At 43.5% G+C, this 21,848-nt stretch overlaps 1 protein-coding gene, 1 long non-coding RNA gene and 1 pseudogene across 7 annotated transcripts in view; 2 read left to right on the top strand and 1 right to left on the bottom strand.

Moving 5' to 3' along the window:
• The window catches only part of LCA5 (lebercilin LCA5), a 36,544-nt gene extending 20,555 nt beyond the window's left edge, over positions 1 to 15,989 (top strand). For all 6 annotated transcript variants that reach the window (XM_056565935.1, XM_056565931.1, XM_056565933.1 and 3 more), the window contains exons 5-8: positions 11,464 to 11,560; positions 11,668 to 11,795; positions 13,117 to 13,300; positions 14,634 to 15,989. In XM_056565935.1, coding sequence (XP_056421910.1) covers positions 11,464 to 11,560; positions 11,668 to 11,795; positions 13,117 to 13,300; positions 14,634 to 15,415 — 1,191 coding nt within the window. In that variant the 3' untranslated portion in view covers positions 15,416 to 15,989. The remainder of the gene's footprint in view (positions 1 to 11,463; positions 11,561 to 11,667; positions 11,796 to 13,116; positions 13,301 to 14,633) is intronic.
• Positions 4,318 to 4,495, top strand: LOC130363357 (U2 spliceosomal RNA; annotated as a pseudogene).
• On the bottom strand, positions 15,242 to 18,020 carry LOC130362044 (uncharacterized). The gene is made up of 4 exons (XR_008891256.1): positions 17,937 to 18,020; positions 17,755 to 17,826; positions 17,484 to 17,649; positions 15,242 to 15,380 (listed from the first exon to the last, which is right to left on the bottom strand). It is a non-coding gene; the product is annotated as an uncharacterized LOC130362044 (long non-coding RNA).
• Positions 18,021 to 21,848: the final 3,828 nt, after the last annotated feature.

Below are 21,848 nucleotides of genomic sequence, written 5' to 3'. Positions count from 1 at the left end.
GGCCGTACCAATGCTTTATAAAGGGGGAGTATTATGTCCCTGCCCCTCGAGTCCATGCCTCTTTTTATACATGACAATATCCTGCCGGCTTTGGAAGCAGCAGCCTGACATTGCATGCTATTTTGTAGTCTGTGATCTACAAGTACACCCAGATCCTTCTCTACCAGTGACTCTGCCAGTTTAATCCCCCCTAAGACATACGACGCATGCAGGTTATTAGTACCCAGATGCATAACTTTACATTTATCCACATTGAACCTCATTTGCCAAGTGGATGCCCAGACACTTAGTCTATCCAAGTCATCTTGTAACTTATGCACATCCTCTATAGACTGTACCGTGCTACAAAGCTTGGTGTCATCTGCAAAGATAGAAACAGAGCTGTTAATACCATCCTCTATATCATTGATAAATAAATTAAACAGCAGCGGGCCCAGTACTGAACCTTGGGGTACACCACTAATAACCGGGGACCAATCAGAGTACGAATCATTGACCACCACTCTCTGGGTACGATCCATGAGCCAGTGTTCAATCCAGTTACAAACTAAAGTTTCCAAGCCCAAGGACCTTAACTTACATGTCAGACGTCTGTGAGGGACAGTATCAAACGCTTTGGCAAAATCCAGAAACACTATATCCACAGCCATTCCTCTGTCAAGGCTTCTACTCACCTCTTCATAAAAGCAAATTAGATTGGTTTGACAACTTCTATCCTTAGTTAAACCCATGCTGGCTATCACTTATAATACTATTATCCCCTATGTATTCCTGTATGTAATCCCTTATAAGTCCTTCAAACAATTTACCCACAATGCACGTTAGACTTACCGGTCTATAATTGCCTGGCGAAGACCTAGAGCCCTTCTTGAAGATTGGTACCACATTAGCTTTGCGCCAGTCCCTTGGCACAATACCAGACACCAGAGAATCTCTAAATATCATGAACAAGGGTACAGATATTACTGAACTTACCTCTCTAAGAACTCTTGGGTGTAGTCCATCCGGCCCTGGAGATTTGCTTACATTTACTTTACTTAACTTACCTTGTACCATCTCTACATTAAGCCAGTTCAATACATTATATGATGTGTTACCAGCACTGACCTGGCCAATGTCAGCTCCTTCTTCCATAGTATATACAGAACTAAAGAACCCATTCAGTAGCTCCGCCTTCTCTTGATCGCCCGTGACAACCTCCCCATTATCATTATTAAGGGGTCCTACATGCTCTGTCCTTGTTTTTTTTGTATTTATATATCTAAAAAAATATTTAGGATTAGTTTTGCTTTCTTTGGCCACCTGTCTCTCATTTTGAATTTTTGCTGTTTTTATTACATTTTTACAGATTTTATTAAGCTCCTTGTACTGTTTAAATGTTATAGCTGACCCATCAGATTTGTATTTTTTGAAGGCTATTTTTTTGTTGTTTATTGCTCTTTTAACCTCATTTGTCAGCCATGTAGGATTTAGTTTTAATCGTTTATATTTGTTCCCCTTTGGTATATATTTAGCTGTATAGTTATTTAGAGTTGATTTAAAGATGTCCCATTTACCTTCTGTATCAGTATTTGAGAACACCTCCCCCCAGTCTATGTCCTGTAGTGCAGCCCTCAACCCAGGGAAGTTTGCCTTTTTAAAGTTATATGTTTTTGCTTTCCCCGTCTGTCTTTGTTTTCTACATTTTAAGTCAAAAGTAACTATATTGTGGTCGCTATTACCAAGGTTTTCCCTCACAGTTACATTACCAACCAGCTCTGCGTTGTTGGAAATGATCAGATCCAACAAGGCATCACTTCTTGTTGGGTCCTCCACAAACTGGCCCATAAAATTATCCTGCAATAAATTTAGGAATTTTCTCCCCTTTGTAGTTTTAGCCAACCCCCGACCCCAATCTATATCTGGATAGTTAAAATCTCCCATTATTACCACTGTACCTGCCCGGGCGGCCCTCTCTATTTGTTTATACAGCCGACCTTCTATCTCTTCAGTGATATTAGGGGGTCTGTAGATTACACCAAATATTATTTTTTCAGTATTTCCCTCCTTTTGTAATTCTACCCACAGTGATTCCACATCCTCAGAATCATCACACACTATGGCATCGTTCACACTGACTTTCATACCACTTCTTACATACAGACAGACTCCACCACCTTTTCTGTTCATTCTATCCTTGCGAAACAATGTAAACCCCTGCAGATTAACAGCCCAGTCATGCGAGGAGTCCAGCCATGTCTCAGTGACCCCAACTATATCAATATGTTCCTCCAGTATCAAGGCCTCAAGCTCCCCCATTTTATTTGCTAGGCTTCTGGCATTTGTGAACATACACTTTACATTTCCATTAAGTTTTACACATATAGTCTCACTAATGGGATTTTAAGAGTTATTGGGGTTAATGTCATTTTTTGAGTTGTAAGGGCTAATTGTACTATTTAAGTTATTGGGGCTAATGGGATTTTTTGAGTTATTGGGTCTAACGTTATTATTTGTTATTGGGGCTAATGGGATTTTTTGCGTTATTGCGTCTAACGTTGTTATTTAAGTTATTGGGGCTAACTGTATTTTTTGAGTTAATGGGGCTTATTGTAGTTATTGAGTTATTGGGGCTAACAGAATTTTTTGAATTATTGGGATTACAATTTTTGGGGCTACATTTATTTTTACAGCTGGTTTGTAACGCATGAATCTCCTTATCCACTGCTCTTAACCTCCCCCCACAGGACTCCTCTCCACCCGCCATTATGTCCTGACCCCTCTCTAACCTATCCATCCCACTGTCTGCTTTCTTTGCTTTATTATCCTCCCCCCCACTCACCTAGTTTAAATACTCAGCCACCCCTTCCAGGATTCTCTCCCCCAGCACAGCAGACCCCCTTCCATTCAGGTGCAAATTATCCGTAGAATAGAGTTTGTACCCCAATGAAAAGTCAGCCCAGTGCTCTAAAAACCCAAACCCTTCCCCCTCACACCACGACTTAAGCCATGCATTTAACTCCCTAAGCTCCCACTGTCTTTCCTGCGATGCGCATGGCACAGGAAGTATTCCAGAGAACACAACCTTAGAGGTCCTTCCCTTCAGCTTGGCACCTAGTTCCTTGTAATTATTCTTCAAGGACCTCCACCTACCATGTATTCTGTCGTTGGTTCCCACATGGACCACGACAGCTGGGTCATCCCCAGCCCCCCCTAGTAATTTGTCCACCCTTTCCACCTTTTTTAGGTGGGGGTTCAGGAGAATGGGGCTACCTGTTCCCCCATATGCGGCTAAGGGGCACAGGACATAAAAGTATGCACCTTTAACCCCTTCCCGCCAACGGCCAGCGCCTGGGGTTGCACCTTGGGTCCAAGTCCCCCTATCTTCCCTGCTCGACCTGTCTGTCGCAGCATGACGTGATGCAGGTGACTTGAGGTGAGTATAAGAAGACAGGTGAATACATTCCCCCCCCCCCCCCACACACACACCTTTGTCATGCAGAGAGACTCTGTCCTTTATTGGGAAATTATGTTGGGGCTCCCTCAGGTCCCCTAGGGGCGGCTGTGTTTCTGTGTACTTGGTCACTCTCTCCACAGGAGTTCCTTTCCGGCTCTCCTCTGAACAGCCTTGCTGTTCCTACTTCTGCCGGCAATGATTTTCCCCAATGGGAGTCTGCAGGGCGCTGAGGGCTCAGCCGGCAGGGTCCAGGGCCCTGGCGGCACATGGCCACCCTTCTTTTGGCCCTGAGCCAGCGTGCCCTAGGAGGCAGACTACATCTCATCTACATTTTTCAGGGGGCTATGGCAGTACATGGCTCCGCCCCTTCTCCCCGGGAGGCCAGGCAGCACCTCCTCTCCTAGTTCGCGGGTCACACACTTCATGCCTGATAGCCCGCAGATCCTGTAGATCTATGGTGGGTTCCTCTGGCGGCATCTGGCTCCGCCCCTCCACCGGCATTTTTGCTCCGCCCTTCCACTGGCATTTTTGCTCCGCCCCCTCCTTCCTTGCATGGGTCAGCGGCGCTCCGTTGCCCTGGATCCGGCCCGCTCTGATCCCCTGCCTCGGACCCTGCAGCATGAATATTCCTAGTTTCCCTGCATGAGGGACATTGTGTGGGCTTCCTAGTCCCTTCTACCTTCGGGGATCTCTAGATTAGGGCAAGGCTCCTTGTTTCCAGCACTTACTGTGTGCATAAAAAAAAAAAAAAAATCTCTGCTGCTGGTCTCTCAGACTGGTTAACGGTGTTTGGCGCCCTCTTGTGGACTATAGTTAAATTGTGCCTTATTTTTATGCAGCCTGGTGACCTCTAGGGCACATCATTTTAGCCTGTACTATTTATCGCTTCTTGGCCTTTTGGCTAAGATCAAGTGTACTCAAGTGAACTCATAAGTGATCTTATGAGTTTTTTATCTCTCTTTTTTTTCTAGGATTGTATACTGGGGCCCCCTTATTGCCTCTATCACCATGTACGGGACCTGATATGACATTGCATTAAGTCGACCGAGGTATGCCTCTGGCATACCTGCTTTCGCCAAGCAACATGTGTGACTAGCTGTGGCGGGTCATGCCGAGAATGTTATGACCACTTAGAAGATACCGGGGTTACAGTCAGGACTGTTTCTCCCTACTCCACAAGCTGCCACATCCACGGCTGCTGTACCAGATCCCCTTGTCCAGGGAGAGTTCTCCATGGAAGTGTCCCTGCGTGGCCATGGATTGCACCTGCTCTCATTAGGTCAGACAGAAGTCTCACCTATCGCTCACTTCTCCACTGCCACGGCTTCGGCTGGATTGCGGTACCCCACTATTGTGCGAGGTGACCGCTGGAGTGCCCTGGTTTGCATGGTTTTCGCTACCACCTGCCAACTTCTTTGAGGGCTAGAGTATTTTTGGCTAAAGTTCCGGTACCCCCCTGCCAGTGCGAGGTGTCCGCCAGAGTGCCCCGTTTTCTAAATGGACCCATACCAGTAAGCCAGACAGTGGTCTGCATGGTTTTCTCTGCTGCTTGTCAACTTTTCCAAGGGCTGAAGCTGTGGCTGAAGTTCCGGTACCCCACTGCTAGTGAGCGGTGTCCGGTGGAGTGACCCGACGTGTCCTTTGGACCTTAGGAAGGGCGAGGGGGGGGATACATTCCACTGCTCCTAAGCCTCCCCCGATCTCTCAGGGTGACGGGGTCATGGTTCCCAGACTTCACTGTCCTGCTGCATGCATCAAGGGGCACAGTTATTGCCTATCTGACTGTGTCCCCTTATCACCAGCGCATGAGGGGGCTCTCATTGCACCAAACCGTTGTATGCTCTGTTTCCGCCGCTGTCCGTCCTCCGTCTCTGGCCTGCTGCGCTCATGGCTGTGGTTCCCTGTACCTCACTGTTGGTGTGAGGACTCTGTCAGAGGGTTCCTGCAGGCACGAAGGACTGCTGCCAGTCAGCCAGGCATTTGTCTTCACGGTCTCCTACATATCCGGATTGCCCATGAGATTGGCCGCACTCCGTGCCCCACTTTCGGTAGGAGGGTTCGAAGGAGTGTCATTTGCGTTCAGGAATACTCCAGCAGTCAGCCGGATCGCCGTTCCTGCGGTTTACTGCTACATTGGGTCAACTGACATACACTTCCCACAGCGTGGTGGAAGTTTAGGTAACCCACTGCCAAGTAGTTCCGAGGGGGTCTCTCCATGTTGGGCCCTCTGCAATGTGCCACATGCTGGTTTGTGGGGTTTCCTACTTTACCAGGTCCCTCTCCACAGGCCTGCCATTCTCTTGGCTTAAGGCTGGTAGCCAGTTTTTTTTTTTTGTGTGTGGTTCTGTATGCGGGACCAGGGTGCATGTCCCTATGCCAGATAGTCAGACTGTGTCTGCATGGCTTTCTAGTACACCAGGTCTCCTCCCCCATTCCTGCCGCTTCTGCGACGGCAGTCCGGTGACTCCTTCCCTATGGGGTTCCACAAAGTGTGCCTCTATGGGTTCATGGGCCCTCTTCTCTGTCTGCATGTTTCCGGCCCCACATGCATCCCTCGTCTTTTGCATCTGCGCCTGCAGCCCTGGTGTGTAGCACCATTAGGTGATGGGGTGTGGGCATCTCCTGCAGTGCCCATGATTTTTCAGGACTACAGCTGCACTCTGTTCCTTTTTTCCTGAGTGCCACATTGGTCTGCTAGGGGCATGGTTTTGACACACCGTTGGGTGCTGAGTCTGTCTTCCATTCTGCCAGACTCTTGGATGCCTGTGGTTTCCTTCATGTCTGGGTCCTTACGTATGCTAGGTCCTCTGCACCTGTAGACTCCACCCTCCCTTCTTTCGGCTTGGTGTACCTCGGGCTTTCCTGTGACCTTGTTCTAAAGAACTGTGACAGTGGAGCACCTCTCCAGTTCTGGCAGGGGGCCGGTTGGGGAGACAGTCAGTTCCGCCCCCTCTGCTTCCAGGGATTTTCCTGGTTTCCTGTGCTGGGTGTCTCGGGCATCTTCTCTGTTGCCTTGAACACATCTAGGATGGCTCAGTTGGCACACATCTGGTCCAGGGTTTCACCCCGATGGGGTGTTCCTCTCAACGCTGTTGGTTGCTGTGTGCGTGGGTTTCTTACTCGCATTCATAGCTATGTCTTAGTTTCTTGTCCAGCACCTGTATCTGGGTTTCCGATCCCTCCATGTCTCTAGATGTTGTCATAGGGTCCCTGGGGGACTCCTTCTGCCCAGTACTTTGTCCTGTCGCCATAGGGCGGTATTTCCTTGTTTCAACGGTCCTTGGCGCACTGTCAATCCATCTTCCAGGGGGTTCGGGGATCAGGGTGCTGCTGTGGGCGGTGCCTTGGTTTTCTCTTGACCATCCCTTACTTTTTCCGCTCCACTGGGGGACTATTTCGCTGAGCGCTCTCTTCTGCCAAGATGGAGCCATCTCTTTCTTCCCACTATATAGGTGGGGTGTCTGGCTGGGCCCTTGTTTTTTTGCTAAAAGCATTTAGTTGAGCTTTTTCCTTGTCTGTGCTTGTGAGCTTACTGCCCACCATTTCAGCCTGGCTCTCTTCCTGTATTTTTCTTTTTTTTTGTTATCTTCTGCTCATGGAGCCTTGGGATTCTCCTCTGTTGGAGGAGTTTACGCACTCATGTATGACTCATGACGGCCAGTCTAGCCACTGTCTGTTATTTGTGTCCTGCCTTTGCTCTTTTCCTCCCTTGGCGCAATCTCCCTGGAAGGGTGTGTTTTTATCCTTCCCTTGGCAGGTTGTGCGACACTGACACCACTGTCTTTTTTTTTTTTTTTTTTTTTTTTTAGGGTGCCCTTCCTGTGCCCCGTATCTGGGAGTCTCTGCTGACGAATTGCTTAGGAATGCTCTGATCTTCTCGGACCGTTGGGGTCCAACTCTGGTGTCTCCTTGGCTGGGACACTATCCTAGACTGTGGTGGCATACCTTCCTTTTTTTTGGTTGGCCCTACGGGTTCTTCAGGCCCTAGTGATGGTTGGGGTCTCGGGCATAGGTAGTGATCCTGCCCAGGTTTCTCCGCGATCCCTTGGTGGAGTGGTCTTTCTGTACCCCTCTTCTTCTTGGCCATTTATCCTGCTGTGTCAGCCTTCCAGGTGACTCGGGAGCCTCCAGTTCCCATGTCTGTCGCTCCAGCTTTCGGGAAGCCGCTTTTTTTTCGGGGCGTTCAGTTTCCTTTTTTGGCTGTTATTGCTTCAGTCTCCTCCTTCGGGCTTCATCTACTCCCGAGAGGAAGGGCGTTCAGGTCTACCAGATTACACCAGTAATGCAAATTTTGCCTTCTGGGTGCCCGCGGGGGCCCCGGAGACAGTGGTTTTGGGTCTCCAGATGTTCAGGTCATTGATCTTATGCGCCAGACCTGTCTAGAGCCGGGTCCGTCTTTCTTTTTTCCAATGGGGTTCTGGTCTCCACCTTCGGTGATTGCCTTCTGTTCAGGCGTACGCTGCTCTCTCTGACTTTGGCCTCCTCTCCTTCCTACCACCTTCCGAGATGGTTCTGGCCCATCTGTCTTCCTAGTTGACTTTTTCTTGTCTCCATATATGGACCGTAGGTTAGTGTATCGACGAAGGACGGTCTCTTACTTTTGGCGTCCTGGTCCATCTCCATGGATGGGAGATCTTTCAGTTGCTCAGTTTCTGGGCCCAGGTGGTCTCTGTCCTGGGGTCTTGTTCGCAAGCTTCACAGGCGAATGGGTTTGGTCTCTGTTTCCCTTTCTCTAGTGGTTGTTATTCCCACTCTAGGGGACTGCTTTGGTACGTCCAACGGCTGTCCGGACATGATGGGAGTTGTAGTTTTGCAACATCTGGAGGTGCGCAGGTTGAAGACCACTGTATTCTTCCCCTCCCTCATCATTCCCCCTTTTCCCTGCTTTTCATAGTTTTTTTTTAATTTTTCTTACCTGGCTGCGCTTCGGCTGTCTTGTGGGCTGCGGTCAGTGAAGCAGATGAGTGATGTCCTCTCCCGGCTCCTCTGTGCGGCATCAGGGTTGTCACACTTCGTCGGCGACTACAGGAAATGAAAAGTGACATCACTGATGCTGCGCAGAGAAGCCGGCAGAGGACGTCATTCATCTGCTTCTCTGCCCTCAAGACCCCCCACCTGACCTGACCTGCCGAAGCGCAGCCAGGTAAGGAAAATAAAAAAAACCTATCAAAAGCGGGGAAAAGGGGGAATGATGAGGGAGGGGGAGGTAAGAAAGATTAAAAGTAAAACTGTCACTTGTTTTCTCCCGCACTATCCACAGGTACTGGTGGATAGTGCGGGAGACGCTGATTAAAAGGTAGGGCAGATCCGGACAAGGTAGGGCTCATTTTAATCAGCGTCTCCCTCACTATCCACCAGTAGCTGTGGATAGTGCGTGAGAAAACAAGTGACAGTTTTCCAGAGCGGGGAGGAGACGGCGCTGGTCACTGATTTAAAGTGGCCGTGGCCGTGCTGCTAATACTTAACAAGCAGCCGCTGCTGCGGCCGCTTTAAATCAGTAACCAGAAGATTTATCGGCGTATAACACGCAGGCAGGCTTTTTGCCTTAAATTTAAGTTTTAAAAGTGCGTGTTATACGCCGATAAATACGGTATATATAAATCAAGAATTATTATTGATACCAAAATAACAGTAAGCCATTGGTTTTTAGGAAGTTAAATCAAGGGCAAACCAATATGTCGACATTTGACACTTTTGCAAAAATGGCTTCAGCAACTGAATAGAATACAGTGGTCCCTCAACATATCATGGTAATTCGTTCCAAACGACCCATCGTTTGTCAAATCCATCATATGTTGAGGGATCCGTGCAATGTAAAGTGTAGGAAGCTGTACTCACCTCTCCCCGCCACTCCGGACCAGGTCCTCACCGCTCCCGATGCTGTCCAAGGGGCTCCCGATGCTGCCCCGCTGCTCCGGTGTCGTCTTCGCGATTCTCCAGGTTTCTTCCGCATCTTCTGCAAGGTCCGGGCCTCGCTTTCTGGTGACGTTATTACGCTGCTGAGCCGACGCGGCGTGCGTAGTGACGTAATAACGACGCCGGAAAGCGAGGCCCGGACCCTGGAGAAGATGCGGAAGACGCCGGAGGATTGTGAAGTGGACCCGGAGCAGTGGGAATAGGTAAGCAAACCTGCCCGGGATGCTTAAACTGCTATCTGACAGCAGCTTAAGCATTTTGCGCTGTCGGATAGCAGTTAATGCGATGGCCCCGACATATAAAAGCATCGTATGTCGATGCTGACATCGACATGCGATGGCCTCTGAGAGGCCATCGTATGTCGATTTTATCATATGTCGGGGCCATCGCAGGTCGGGGGGTTACTGTACATTTTAAATCTTGAAAAGTAAAAAAAAAACACATAATTAATAATTAAAGGGGTACTCTGCCCATAGACATCATATCCCTTATCCAAAGGATAGGGGACAAGATGTCTGATTGCAGGGGTTACGCCGCTGGGAACCCCTACGATCTCTCCAGCAGCACCTTGTGTCATGTGCTGCATGGAGCGAACTTCGCTCCGTGCCTGATGACGGGCGATACGGGGCCAGAGTATTGTGATGTCACGGCCCCACCCCATCAATGCAAGCCTATGGGAGGGGGTGTGGTGACCATCACTGCAGGAGAGATCGTGGGGGTTCCCAGCGGGGGGACCCCCGCTATCAGACATCTTATATCCTATCCTTTTGGATAGGAGGATAAGATGTCTTGGAGCAGGGTACCCCTTTTAAGTTGAACCTTCTGATTAACTGATATATACTACCTTTTTGACCTGCTCAAGGCATGTAATGTGGAAATGTGCTTATTTATGATCCCACCAGAAGATGATCCAAGCTCCTGCATAATAAGGGTACACTTAATTGTTACGGAAATCTCTGAAGGTTTATAAGACACCCTGCTATATAATTGAGAATTTAATATGGCATGATTTTAGAGAATCTGTTGTTTATAATGTTATGTTAGAAATGTCACATTTAAGTATTAAATATATCTGCTATCCACAGGGTGTATCTGATCGGTGATGGGGGGGGGGGGGCAAGGTTGTCTGTTGAGGCCCTACCATAAGGAGAACTGTGATTCCTTGTTCTCCAGGTGAATGGTACGGCAATGCATATGCTTGGAGTCTGTAACATGGTAACATAGTTCATAAGGTTGAAAAAAAGACCAGAGTCCATCAAGTTCAACCTATAACCCTAATGAGTCCCTACTGAGTTGATCCAGAGGAAGACAAAAAAAAACCTCATAATTGAGGTAAAAATTCCTTCCAGACTCCAAATATGGCATCAGAATAAATCCTTGGATCAACGTTCTGTCCTGTTTTAGTAGTTTAAATGCTTTATTATTGTCATTTATTGTCTGCTCACTTCACTCTCTCTGGACCTTATAAAGATAGCCCAAGGCTGGATAGGTGATAATCCTAAATCTTGGGAAAACCCCTTTCAATTAATATAAATAGTACTGGAAGGGTTAAATTGATGCCAGAAAGTTAAACAGTTTTATAAATTGCTTCTATTTAAAAATCTTAACCCTTCCATTACTTATCAGCTGCTGTATGCTCCAGAGGAAGTTCTTTGCTTTTTGAAGTTCTTTTTCTGTCTGAACACAGTGCTCTCTGCTGACACCTCTGTCCACGTCAGGAACTGTCCGGAGCTGGATATGTTTGCTATGGGGATTTGCTACTACTCTGAACAGTTTCTTAAATGGACAGAGGTGTCAGCAGAGAGCAATGTGGTCAGACAGAAGGGAAATTTAAAAAGAAAAGAACTTCCTGTGGAGCTGATAAGTACTGGAAGGATTAAGATTTTTTTAATAGGAGTAATTTACAAATCTGTTTAACTTTCTGGCACCAGTTGATTTAAAAAAACAAACATTTCCAGCAGAGTTTTTCTTAACTTGATTTTAATAGGTACCTTTTTGTTAAGTTGAACAAACTTCATCAGTCTATGAAATCTGGAAGCATTCAGCTTTACATTTATTTGCATGCATATTACAGTGAGCTTTTTTTATTCTTTTATTTCCTTTTCATGCAGGACAAAGAAAGAGAACTTGATGCAAAAAATATCTATTCTTTGCGTTTGTCAAAACCTTCACCTAAGAAGGACACAGAGATAACACCTAGGAAGAAAGGTAAGTAATTTCTTTTGTGAAAAACTTACAGGAATTCTGCTTTAAAAAAGCTGATTTATGGTGTATAAGAGAAGTGTAACTAATAATTACTGCTGTTTTCATCATAGGGACTAGTCATAGCACTAGCATAGGTGTTCAAACAAATGACAGTGCCTCATGGCTGGACTTTCCTTCTCCACCTCCCCCACCTCCAGTTCCAACTGAAGACAACCTGGAGAGCGAACAGGAAGTTCTGGTAATATATGTATACAAATATCCCCATTGATCTGCTATTAGATGTATTTCAATGTTGGACATTGCAGTTTTAAAGCTTAATTTTCCCATTACTTACTGACATGCAAGTTTCTATGTATTTATTTTTATTGGCTAAAAATGTCCTATTTTTTTCTCTTAAAATAATGGAATATCGCCATCCATGTATGATCAGTGAGAGTCTGACCCCTGATGGTAGTGCTGCATCTTCTTCTAGATTTTTTCTTGCTCAGCAGTGCTCCTGGCCACTGAGCATTACAGTCCCATTCACCTTAACAGAGCCCAAGTGGGTGCCTCAGGCCCACTATACAGAGCGAAATCTGTGAAGGAGATGCAGCATTACACCCAAAGTGTGTTCCCTTTGTTCTCACGATCAATGGGAACCCTAGAGGTCAGACCCCCAATTATCATAAAGTGATGGCATATCCTCTGCTGTATGACATTTAATGCCATCATCTGGAACCTAATGTTGGTTGTTGTGGAGTTATAGAAACATTGTAACTCTGTAAATTATGGACAGGAGTAGACAGCCTGTTCTTTCACTTAGTGGTAATTCAGTTGTGACACAATGAATCCCCATTCCACTTCCTGATCATTATGTCCTCTGACCTGTATTAGGTAAATGCTTCTTTCCCCTCTTTGTCAAATTTCTAGAATTAGGTTAAGGCGACATGGTTGCAGTGTGGCACTTCTACGTCATCATCATAATAATAATACTACTAAATGTGAGCGTGTTAGACCTACAAGCAACCCTGACAGTAGAAATCCAAACGAGATAGATTTTTAGTGTAAATATGTTTGTCATTTCAGGTGTATTTACTGCCTACCCGCCGCAAATGAAAAACTGAAATAAAAACAAGTTTGTCAGATGCTGATGAACAAGTTTTAGGATATGCAAGAGTACTTTTAAAAGGCAGTTCGCATCATATTTCAGCTGAATGTTGTTGGTTTACATTGGGATTCCATAAAAAAGTATTTCAGTGTGTACTGAAGCATGCCCACAGGGTTCAGAAGACCAAATATTGTGTACTTGTGACTGCTTTTAGTCTGTTGTATGCTGATTATACATTCTATTTACCATGCACAGAAGTGCAGTCTAGTCTACATGTTTTTGTGTCCCACAAATAACATTGGCATACACCATACCATAGGTAATTACAAGTAGACTGTTTGGTGTATTGCACCCTATGGACATGCTGTAGTATACGTCAGAATACCTTTTTGACAGTATCATGATGATAAGAAGGAAAACCTTTTTTTACATATTACTAATTAATGTATTTTTGCTTGTTAATTTTCCAAAGGCAGAAGATAATCTAGCAAAGCAGCTCAAAGAGGAAGCAGAAAAGATTAAAAGAGAAAAACACGAAGCAGAAAGGCTTAAAAGAGACAGAGAACAGGCAGAACGAAAACAAGCTCAAGAAGAGAATTTAAATAGAAATAGAGAGCAAAAGCTTTTGGAGGATAAAGCAAGGAAGCTGCGGGAAGGTAAGATCACCAATATTAAAATAAAAACCAATAAAAAAGCAAATTGGACCTAATGTCACACCAAACTCCAAAAAAATGGGCTGGACAAAATTATTGGCACCCTTAACTTAATATTTGGTTGCACACCATTTTGAAAAAATAACTGAAATTAGTCTCTTCCTATAACCATCAATAAGCCTCTTACACCTCTCAGCCGGAATGTTGGACCACTCTTCCTTTGCAAACTGCTCCAGGTCTCTCTTGTTGGAAGGGGGCCTTTTCCCAAAAGCAATTTTAAGATCTTTCCACAGGTGTTAAATGGAATTTAGATCTGGACTAATTGCTGGCAACTTCAGAACTCTCCAGCGCTTTGTGTCCATCCATTTTGGGGTGCTTTTTGATGTATGATTTGGGGTCATTGTCCTACTGGAAGACCCAAGATCTCGGACGAAAACCCAGCTTTCTGACACTAGGCTGTACAGTGCGACCCAAAATCCGTTGGTAATCCTCAGATTTCATGATGCCTTGCACACATTTAAGGCACCCAGTGCCAGAGGCAGCTAGTTTAGTGTTGCCAGTAAGGGACAAGGGACATACAATACTTCCACACCATGACCATGACTATATTGTTACCAAATTAAATCTATTGTACAAAGGACCAATATTCCCACATACATTGACGATATCGAGGTAGCTGTACACAGGTTGGACAGACCATATGTGATTACAGTTATATCTATTGACTGGCAGGTGACCACTTGGTGTGACAAATACAGTAAAGGTGATTATGTTAGTAGGCCATTAAGTAGCTATATCCCCCACAGTAGGCAGGAAGGTCCCACATTAGGTATGCCCCACAGTAGGTAGTTCACTTATTAGGTAAATACATCCTTACTGTAGGTAGGTAGATCGATCTCAAAGCACACCGCCCCCCCCCCCCCCCCCAACAATAGGTTGGTTGGTAGTTAGGTAGCCAGGTAGTGAGGTAGGTAGGAAGGAAAAAAAAACAACACATACACCTTTCCTGTCCAAAGCAGCAATCTCCCTTACAGAACAGCCAGGCCATATCCTTCCTCCACAGTGCAGGTGCCAATGAGTGGCGTCATCTCGCCTGCACTGCAGGGGACAAAGGTCACGGTCTCCTGTGTGTGGAAACTGCAGGTCTGACACTTTCTGCGGCTTACACTGCACATACAGCTGAAAGCAATGCTTGCTTGCCTGGGGATCCCAGGCAAGAAGATCTGACCAACCTCTTTGCTAAGTGAGACCTTTGCTATGTTTCTCCTTTACTAAGTTTAATTTGTATTATTTTGGCATATCTGAATTTGTCAATCTTTTTCTTACACTTTTGCAGAATGGGAAAAAGAAGAATTTGAAAGAAGGAGCAAAGATTTGTTGAATGCGGAAAAACATGTAAAGGAAGAAAGTATAAACAGAAATGAAGAAGAGAGGCTCAAAAAAGAGCTCTTATTAGCAAAAATGTTTGAAATTGATCATGAAAACAAAGACCCATTTTACTCAGACAACTCTAGACCTGCTCCAGCACCACTTTTGGATACCTCCATAAAAACACACACAACAGATACAAAACATAAAACATACAGATTCTCAGAGCCAACTGAGAAGCTGTTCAATGGCCTTCCAGTCCATGGAGGACAGGAGTCAAAAAGCGATGCCCTGAGTCATAAAAACACTGGGGACACCAGTGGGGACTTCACATTTGGAAGTTATACTCCATCTTTTGGAGCAGGAAGATCATCTGTTCATAATCAAAGAAAAGAAGTGTTGGAGGAGCCCATTATAACCACCTCAAAGCTGGACATACACAAAGATAAAAAATCAAGTTTAATGGAGCAACTCTTTGGAAACAGTTCTACTGCTACATTGCCTTCCATTTCCAAATTTAGTGACCAAGATGGACTCCTTTCAAACGGCAGTAGAATCCCAGATCAAGAGACCAGCAAATCATTGCCTTGGGAACAGAGCAGCAAAATCAGTGGAAAAAATGATGTACTCTTATCTGGTGGCGGAAAAATCTCAAACTCCAGCAAAAGCCGCTTGAAAAACGCACCAGGGAGAACCACAATAAAGGCTGTTAACTCTGTAGAAGACGAAATTGAAGAATTAGCATTATAGATTATGTAAATGTGCCTGTTTAATATTTATAGTACAGTAAAAATGTATGATTTCTTTAAATGTGCCCTTAATGTATTGTACATTTTTAATTGCTACTAGTTTTGTTTTTTTTAAGTAGTTTTATTAAATTATTTTTTTCATGCATCAAGTCCCGTATAAAGATTTTGGCTGGGATGTTTTTAAATATCTTTAGGGTCCTTTTTTTCTGGGTTTTAAATTTTAACTTAATCTAACACCCCTTTTTAAAATTGCACTTCATCTAAGTAAAATGTACAATGTCCCCTTGCTAAATTTGTCAGAGGGCTACACTCAATTGCAGCTGAATAGCATTCAACAGAAAACTGCAAGTACAGCCTATTGTTTTTGCTATGTACTACATAGTAAATAATTAGTTTAACCACTTACCGACCCACCATAGACTTTAAAGGGGTTCTCCGGTGCTTACACATCTTTTCCCCAATCCAAAGGATAGGGGATAAGATGCCTGATCACGGGAGTCCCGCCGCTGGGGACCCCCGGGATCATGCACGCGGCACCCCGTTTGTAATCAGTCCCCGGAGCGTGTTCGCCTCAGCCCCCGTGTGACGTCACGCTCCGCCCCTCAATGCAAGCCTACGGGGGGGGGGGCATGACAGCTATCACGCCCCCTCCCGTAGGCTTGCATTGAGGGGCGGAGCGTGACATCACAATTAACTCTGTACAACCATTCTAAAATGGTTGTGCAGAGTATAGCAGCGCTACAGAGATCATGCTGCTGCTACTGACAGCCAGCTCGCCAAAGTTTAGGCAGGAATAGTGTATTACAGTCTCCTGCAATTCAAATCACTGTACACAGAGCGATCAATGAGCTCTGATCATCAGAAAGCAAGAATACTACCTGTCCAGAACAAAAAAATGGCCAAAACTACACTCCTAGCGCCATCCCCTATAAAGTCATTACTGTAACGGAAAGGGAATGTAACTAAAAAAAAAAATAGCAAGACTTGTGCTATTAATAAAAAAAAAAAAACTGACTCTCACAAAAAATGACTAAGATAAAAAATGACAAACAAAGCCTTGTGTGTACATCTGACAAGTGTTAACTTATTTGATTATTAAATTGATTAGTTAAAATTATTATTTAATCAACCAAGAAGACACTTAATAGCTTTCTGATTTACATCTCTGAAAGTGTCTGGTCAGGAAGCGTTTAATGAGCCTAGTTTGGAAGGAGTTACATGGGCTTGGGTTCTGCAAATGTAATGGCTATTTTGTTACAGCTATTTAACTGAGCATTTAAAGCATAACAATTCTGATGTTCCATACAAGGTATTAAATTGGAACATAGTTTGTAGAAAAGTCCATCAAGTTCAACCTAAAACCTACTGTGTTGATCCAAAGGAAGGGAAAAAAAAATATCCCATGACGCCTATGATGCGGAAAAATTTCTTCTCAACTCCAATATGGCAATCAGAATAAATCCCTGGATCAATGTTCTATCCCCGTAATTCTAGTATCCATAACCTGTAATATTATATTTTACCAGAAAATAATCCAGACCCCCTCCCCCCCTTCCATTGTTTATTTAACTTTATTGTTTATAAATAAGAAAGCAATGTTGAAAAATAAATTTATAACAACTTAAATTTTATGAATGAAACATTAAATGATCTTTAGCCTATTCAGTTTCTATAGCCTAAAATATTTAAACGCCATCTGTGATAAAATGCACTTATAATTTACAGTGACTTAATAAATGTATTTTGCACTATGTGAAAGTAATTTTGTTTAAATCGCTTAAATTCTGATTCTCCTGCATTTTATCATTTTGCTACTGAGAAATTAGTATTTGTGATCCTACCCTCGTCCAGGGCTAGTAGAATACATTTTTAGATTTTCTGATAGTTTGGTAGCCTCATATTTACTGTTGAATCATAATGGGGGGCATTTATCATTGTTGTCTTTGGTAAGCGAGTTCTGAAGGCATTTTTTTGCCTTAGTTGTAACTTTTTTTTTTTTCCCCCTACATGCGACATTCGCACATCATAAATTGAAAACCATTGCAAATTGATAACTGAAATTTGCTTACAAGAGGTAGGTGGAGAACAGCACTGAACCCATCCGATGTTCCAGTGGTCACCTTGACTGCCAATCCAGCAAACAATCATAGGAAGTGCAAAGGCCACAGCGCCACTCTGGAGGCTCCGGTTTAGTGAAAGTAGGTTATTGGTTACAAAAAGCGATTTCATGTGAGCCTTTATCAAGCATACAATACAAATGAAACAGTGTTCTATATATTTGTCTCAAACAACATTCATTGGTCAATACACATTTGTGAGTAATTAACAAATCACACCCACCCTCTCTTTGGTTCAGAGTTTTCCAAGACAAATCGTCATAGCAACCACTATAGTGTACAACAGTGAAAGGTCCTTAATAATACAAATACACATATGTAAATTAGTTATTTATGCCAGAATACCTGTAATATAACAGTCATCTCCATTCATATTATATATATGCGATCTTTAGATTAACTTACTTGTTGTGCATGTATGGGGAATGCCGTCTGGCCGGCTTGTAATTAAATCGTGTGCACAGACATCGGGCGTCACTTCCACTCCGGACCTGTCAAAGCATACTATGTCATGCCAGTGCCCAAGCTATACACATATAATCAACTTGCATGCGCAGAAAATTTGCGCGTGCGCGATAATACTACTATGTTCTTATCACAAAGAGTCGGAACATAGCAAAGATCTATTCAGAATCTCTGTCTAGCAGGCATCAGAACCGTCAAAAAGGGTTCAATGACGCTGCAATCATGCTCAACAACTAGGAATATGAATTTAGTTAATAAATACATGCAAGTGAGCTGTCAGCATCCCCAATATATGCAGATCATAAAGATAATTATTCGAGACAAAGAATATAAATTTATTTTTATGTTTATTACATATAATTCATCATAGCAAATTTTTACTACACATTGAAACAGAGATGACTGTAGATGACAAGGATCCTTGGCATGTGGTATAAGATTTAAATAGCAGCAGAATCTCCGATCAAGAGCCCAGCAAAACTTTACCTTGGCAACAAAACAGCATAATCAAATAAAGATGATGGGGGGAATTTACTAAGACCGCCTTTTTAGTGTAGGATTCCATTGCATTTAGTAAGGCTGCTTTCACACTATAAAATTCATCAGTTTAAAAGATCCGTTTGATGTTCCATTATGAAAACCCTGAAAATCGTCTGTTAAAAGGCCGTTAGAAAATCGCATTATAGTCTATGGGATTTTTACATTTTCCGTTTTAACCTGTTATAGCCCGTTATTAATAACTAATGTCATTTTATGACGGAAGATAGTAACGGGGGTAGTAGTGCATGCATTATTTCTTCCGTTCATTCTCCCGTCACAAAATAACATTCGTTATTATTGACTGGTTAAAACGGATAATGTAAAAATCCCATAGACTATAACGGGATTTTTTAACGGCTGATTTTTAGGGTTTTCGTAACAGATCATCAAATGGATCTTTAAAACGGATGAATTTTATAGTATGAAAGCAGCCTAAGAGATACACGATTTGTAATCCAGAAGCTTGTGAGGCCCAGAGCTGGCGCAGATTTCCACTACAATTTACATCTGCCAGCAGCCCCACCCCTTCACAAGAAACCATGCCTTTTTGCGCTAAGCCTCACCCACTGGGTGAGTGCTGTGGAGATGTATGCTTTGTGCAAAAATTTGCGCCTTTTAACCAATCTGCACAAGGCACAGACTATCCCCCAATGTATTTTTATCTAGTGATTGGGAAACTTTCAAGCACCAGTAAAAGCCACATTAGGAAGGATAACAATAGAGATTGCTAACTCTGTAGAAGATGGAATTGCAAAGTTAGCACTATATATTTAACTTTTTAAATATTTTGAGATTTCAAATACATACATAACATATACAGATTACAAATTAATAAGATTACCCAACCATATAAACAAACATTCTCCCTTACACCCAAGTTCAGCCATCAATTACCATTCAAACCGCTTTTCCTCTTATCCTCTCGGTGTATATTAGAGAAATATTTTTTCAGCCTGGTGTACCTGTTTCCAAAAATGTTTTCAAAAGTTTATAGTATCTACTTTTTTGTTTTAGTATTTTCTAACCTATTTTCATAAGCTTTACATAACACATATTTGTTTAAGAAAACCTATTACCTGGGGGATACTTGGTAAATTCTGACTTTTCCAACACCTTGCAATAGCGTTCCTTGTTACTGAGAGTGAGTGGAAAATTATAGTTGTTTTCATCAGCGGGAATACTTCTAAGCCTAGCAATGCTCTTCAATGAGCAATTCTCTGTTCTACATCTCCAGCATAAAGTGTGAATTCTAGGATTAAATCTAGCCAACCTAATCGGGGCGAGGTACCATCGATAAAGCAATCTATGGGATTAAAAATGCATTATCCCATAATGCATCAGAGCTGGGGTGACCCAGATCATTCTCCCACTTTACCTGGCAAGACATTTTTTCCGTTGAACACATTGATTGTAGAGCTTTACATGCTCTAGCTATTCCTCCCCTTTCCCCTTTTAGATCTCAAAAAATAATTGTTGTATACTTTTCTCCCTTTATCTTCTCCCCACTTATAGGAGGCTATGCAGTGGCACACTTGGAGATATTTAAATAAATCTTTAGGAGGTATTTCAAAATGCTTGGAGATGGTTTTGAATGGTAATAGAGAACCTTTCTCACTGATTTCCCCAAGAGTACTAATACCTCTGCTAACCCAACTGGAGAAGTTAGTTGCTGCCAGTAGGTGTTGACATCCTTGAATTTTAAGGGGCTAAGAACTTAATGTTTAAGGGCGTATAGCCATACTTCCAAGCTTGCAGAAAGGGTTGGACTATTATAGGTCTGAGTTTTGCCTGAAAGTGTGGCTTCCCATGAGATCAAACTAGGCCCGACTTAATTGTGTTTCCAGTGCCACCCAATGCATCTCCAGGTCATTATGCCACAGTCTCTGTACCTGGGTGAGTAAAGTTGCCAAATAATAAGCCTCTTTCTTAATAGAACGATATAGTATTTTCGATGCGGTTCTTGGTTTGTTATTTTGCCAAATATACCTTTGAATAATCAGTTGAAGAGCCTTGATCACATGCCTTGAGATCTTAATTGCTAGATTGCGAAAAAGGTACAAAATATTTGGTAATAACTCCATTTTGATAATCGCTATCCTCCCTACCCATGATATTGGGTATTTAGAGTAACCGACAATATCGTTGTTCAACTGATGTTTTAATTATTCTATATTAGTTCGTAAGGAGTGGACTCAACAGGACATTAGTTTGATGCCCAAGTAAGTTAAAGAATCACTAGTCCATACAAAGGGGTATTTCATTCCTAGTTGGGTTCTGATTTCTTCACTCATACACAACGGAAGTGTGACTGACTTTGATGTGTTCAACTTATAGTAGCTTACTGTACTAAAGTGTGACAGCAATTCTTGTAAAGATTCAACTGGAGGTGTACATGAAATTAGGATATCATCTGCAAATATGCTAATGCGATTTGGGCTTTATCCCCTCCGAATCGCTGACCTGTTGAGCCAGTGGCTCTATCGCCAAAACAAATAACAATGGGGACAAGGGGCAGCCCTGCCTCATACCATTAGATATGCCAAACCTCCTTGACACTGCCTCCCCCGCACACACCTTTGCAGTAGGCGCAGAATAAAGAGCCATTACTGCCTAGATCAATATCGGGGGGAAGCCAAATTTTTCCAGCACCAACCTCAGATACCCCCAGTGAACACGGTCGAATGCCTTCTGCGCATCCAAAGCAAGGACCAGAGAAGGCATCCGACTATGCACTGCCATTTCTATAAGATTTAAAAGCCGCCTGGTCCCATCCGATGAATGGCGACCTTTCATGAATCACACGTGATCTGTATGGATCAGATTGGGGAGAGTATAAGTTATTCTTTCTGCCAATATTTTAGCGTATAATTTGATATCTCCATTTAATAGGGAGATTGGTCTATAATTCATGGGAGAGGACAAGTCCTTTCCTTCTTTTGGAATCATCACAACTACTTCTAACATCTCCCGCATAACAGAACCTGTTGTCAGAATTTTATTAAACAGGTTTGTAAGATGTGGGGACAATTTATCTAGCACTATATATTTAAAAAAAAAAAAAGATATAAATGTGCCTGTTCAATATTTATAGCATAGTAAAAAAAATAAGGATTTTGTGAACATGTCTTGGTGTATTTTTTTGTTTTGATAATCCCTCGCCAGCTTGTCAGTAGTCCCCTGGTTTGGAGCCATCCTTTGTTAGTCCTGTCTGCTCAGGCTGTAATCACGCACCCTCAGTGTGATTGACAGCCAGTGTCTCCCTCAGGAGACTGCAGAGCGATGATGTTGGCCGTCAATCACGCTGAGTGGGCG

Source organism: Hyla sarda, chromosome 3 (assembly GCF_029499605.1).
Source record: "Hyla sarda isolate aHylSar1 chromosome 3, aHylSar1.hap1, whole genome shotgun sequence".
NCBI classification, from domain to species: Eukaryota; Metazoa; Chordata; class Amphibia; order Anura; family Hylidae; genus Hyla; species Hyla sarda.
This window is presented reverse-complemented; position numbering and strand designations above follow the sequence as displayed.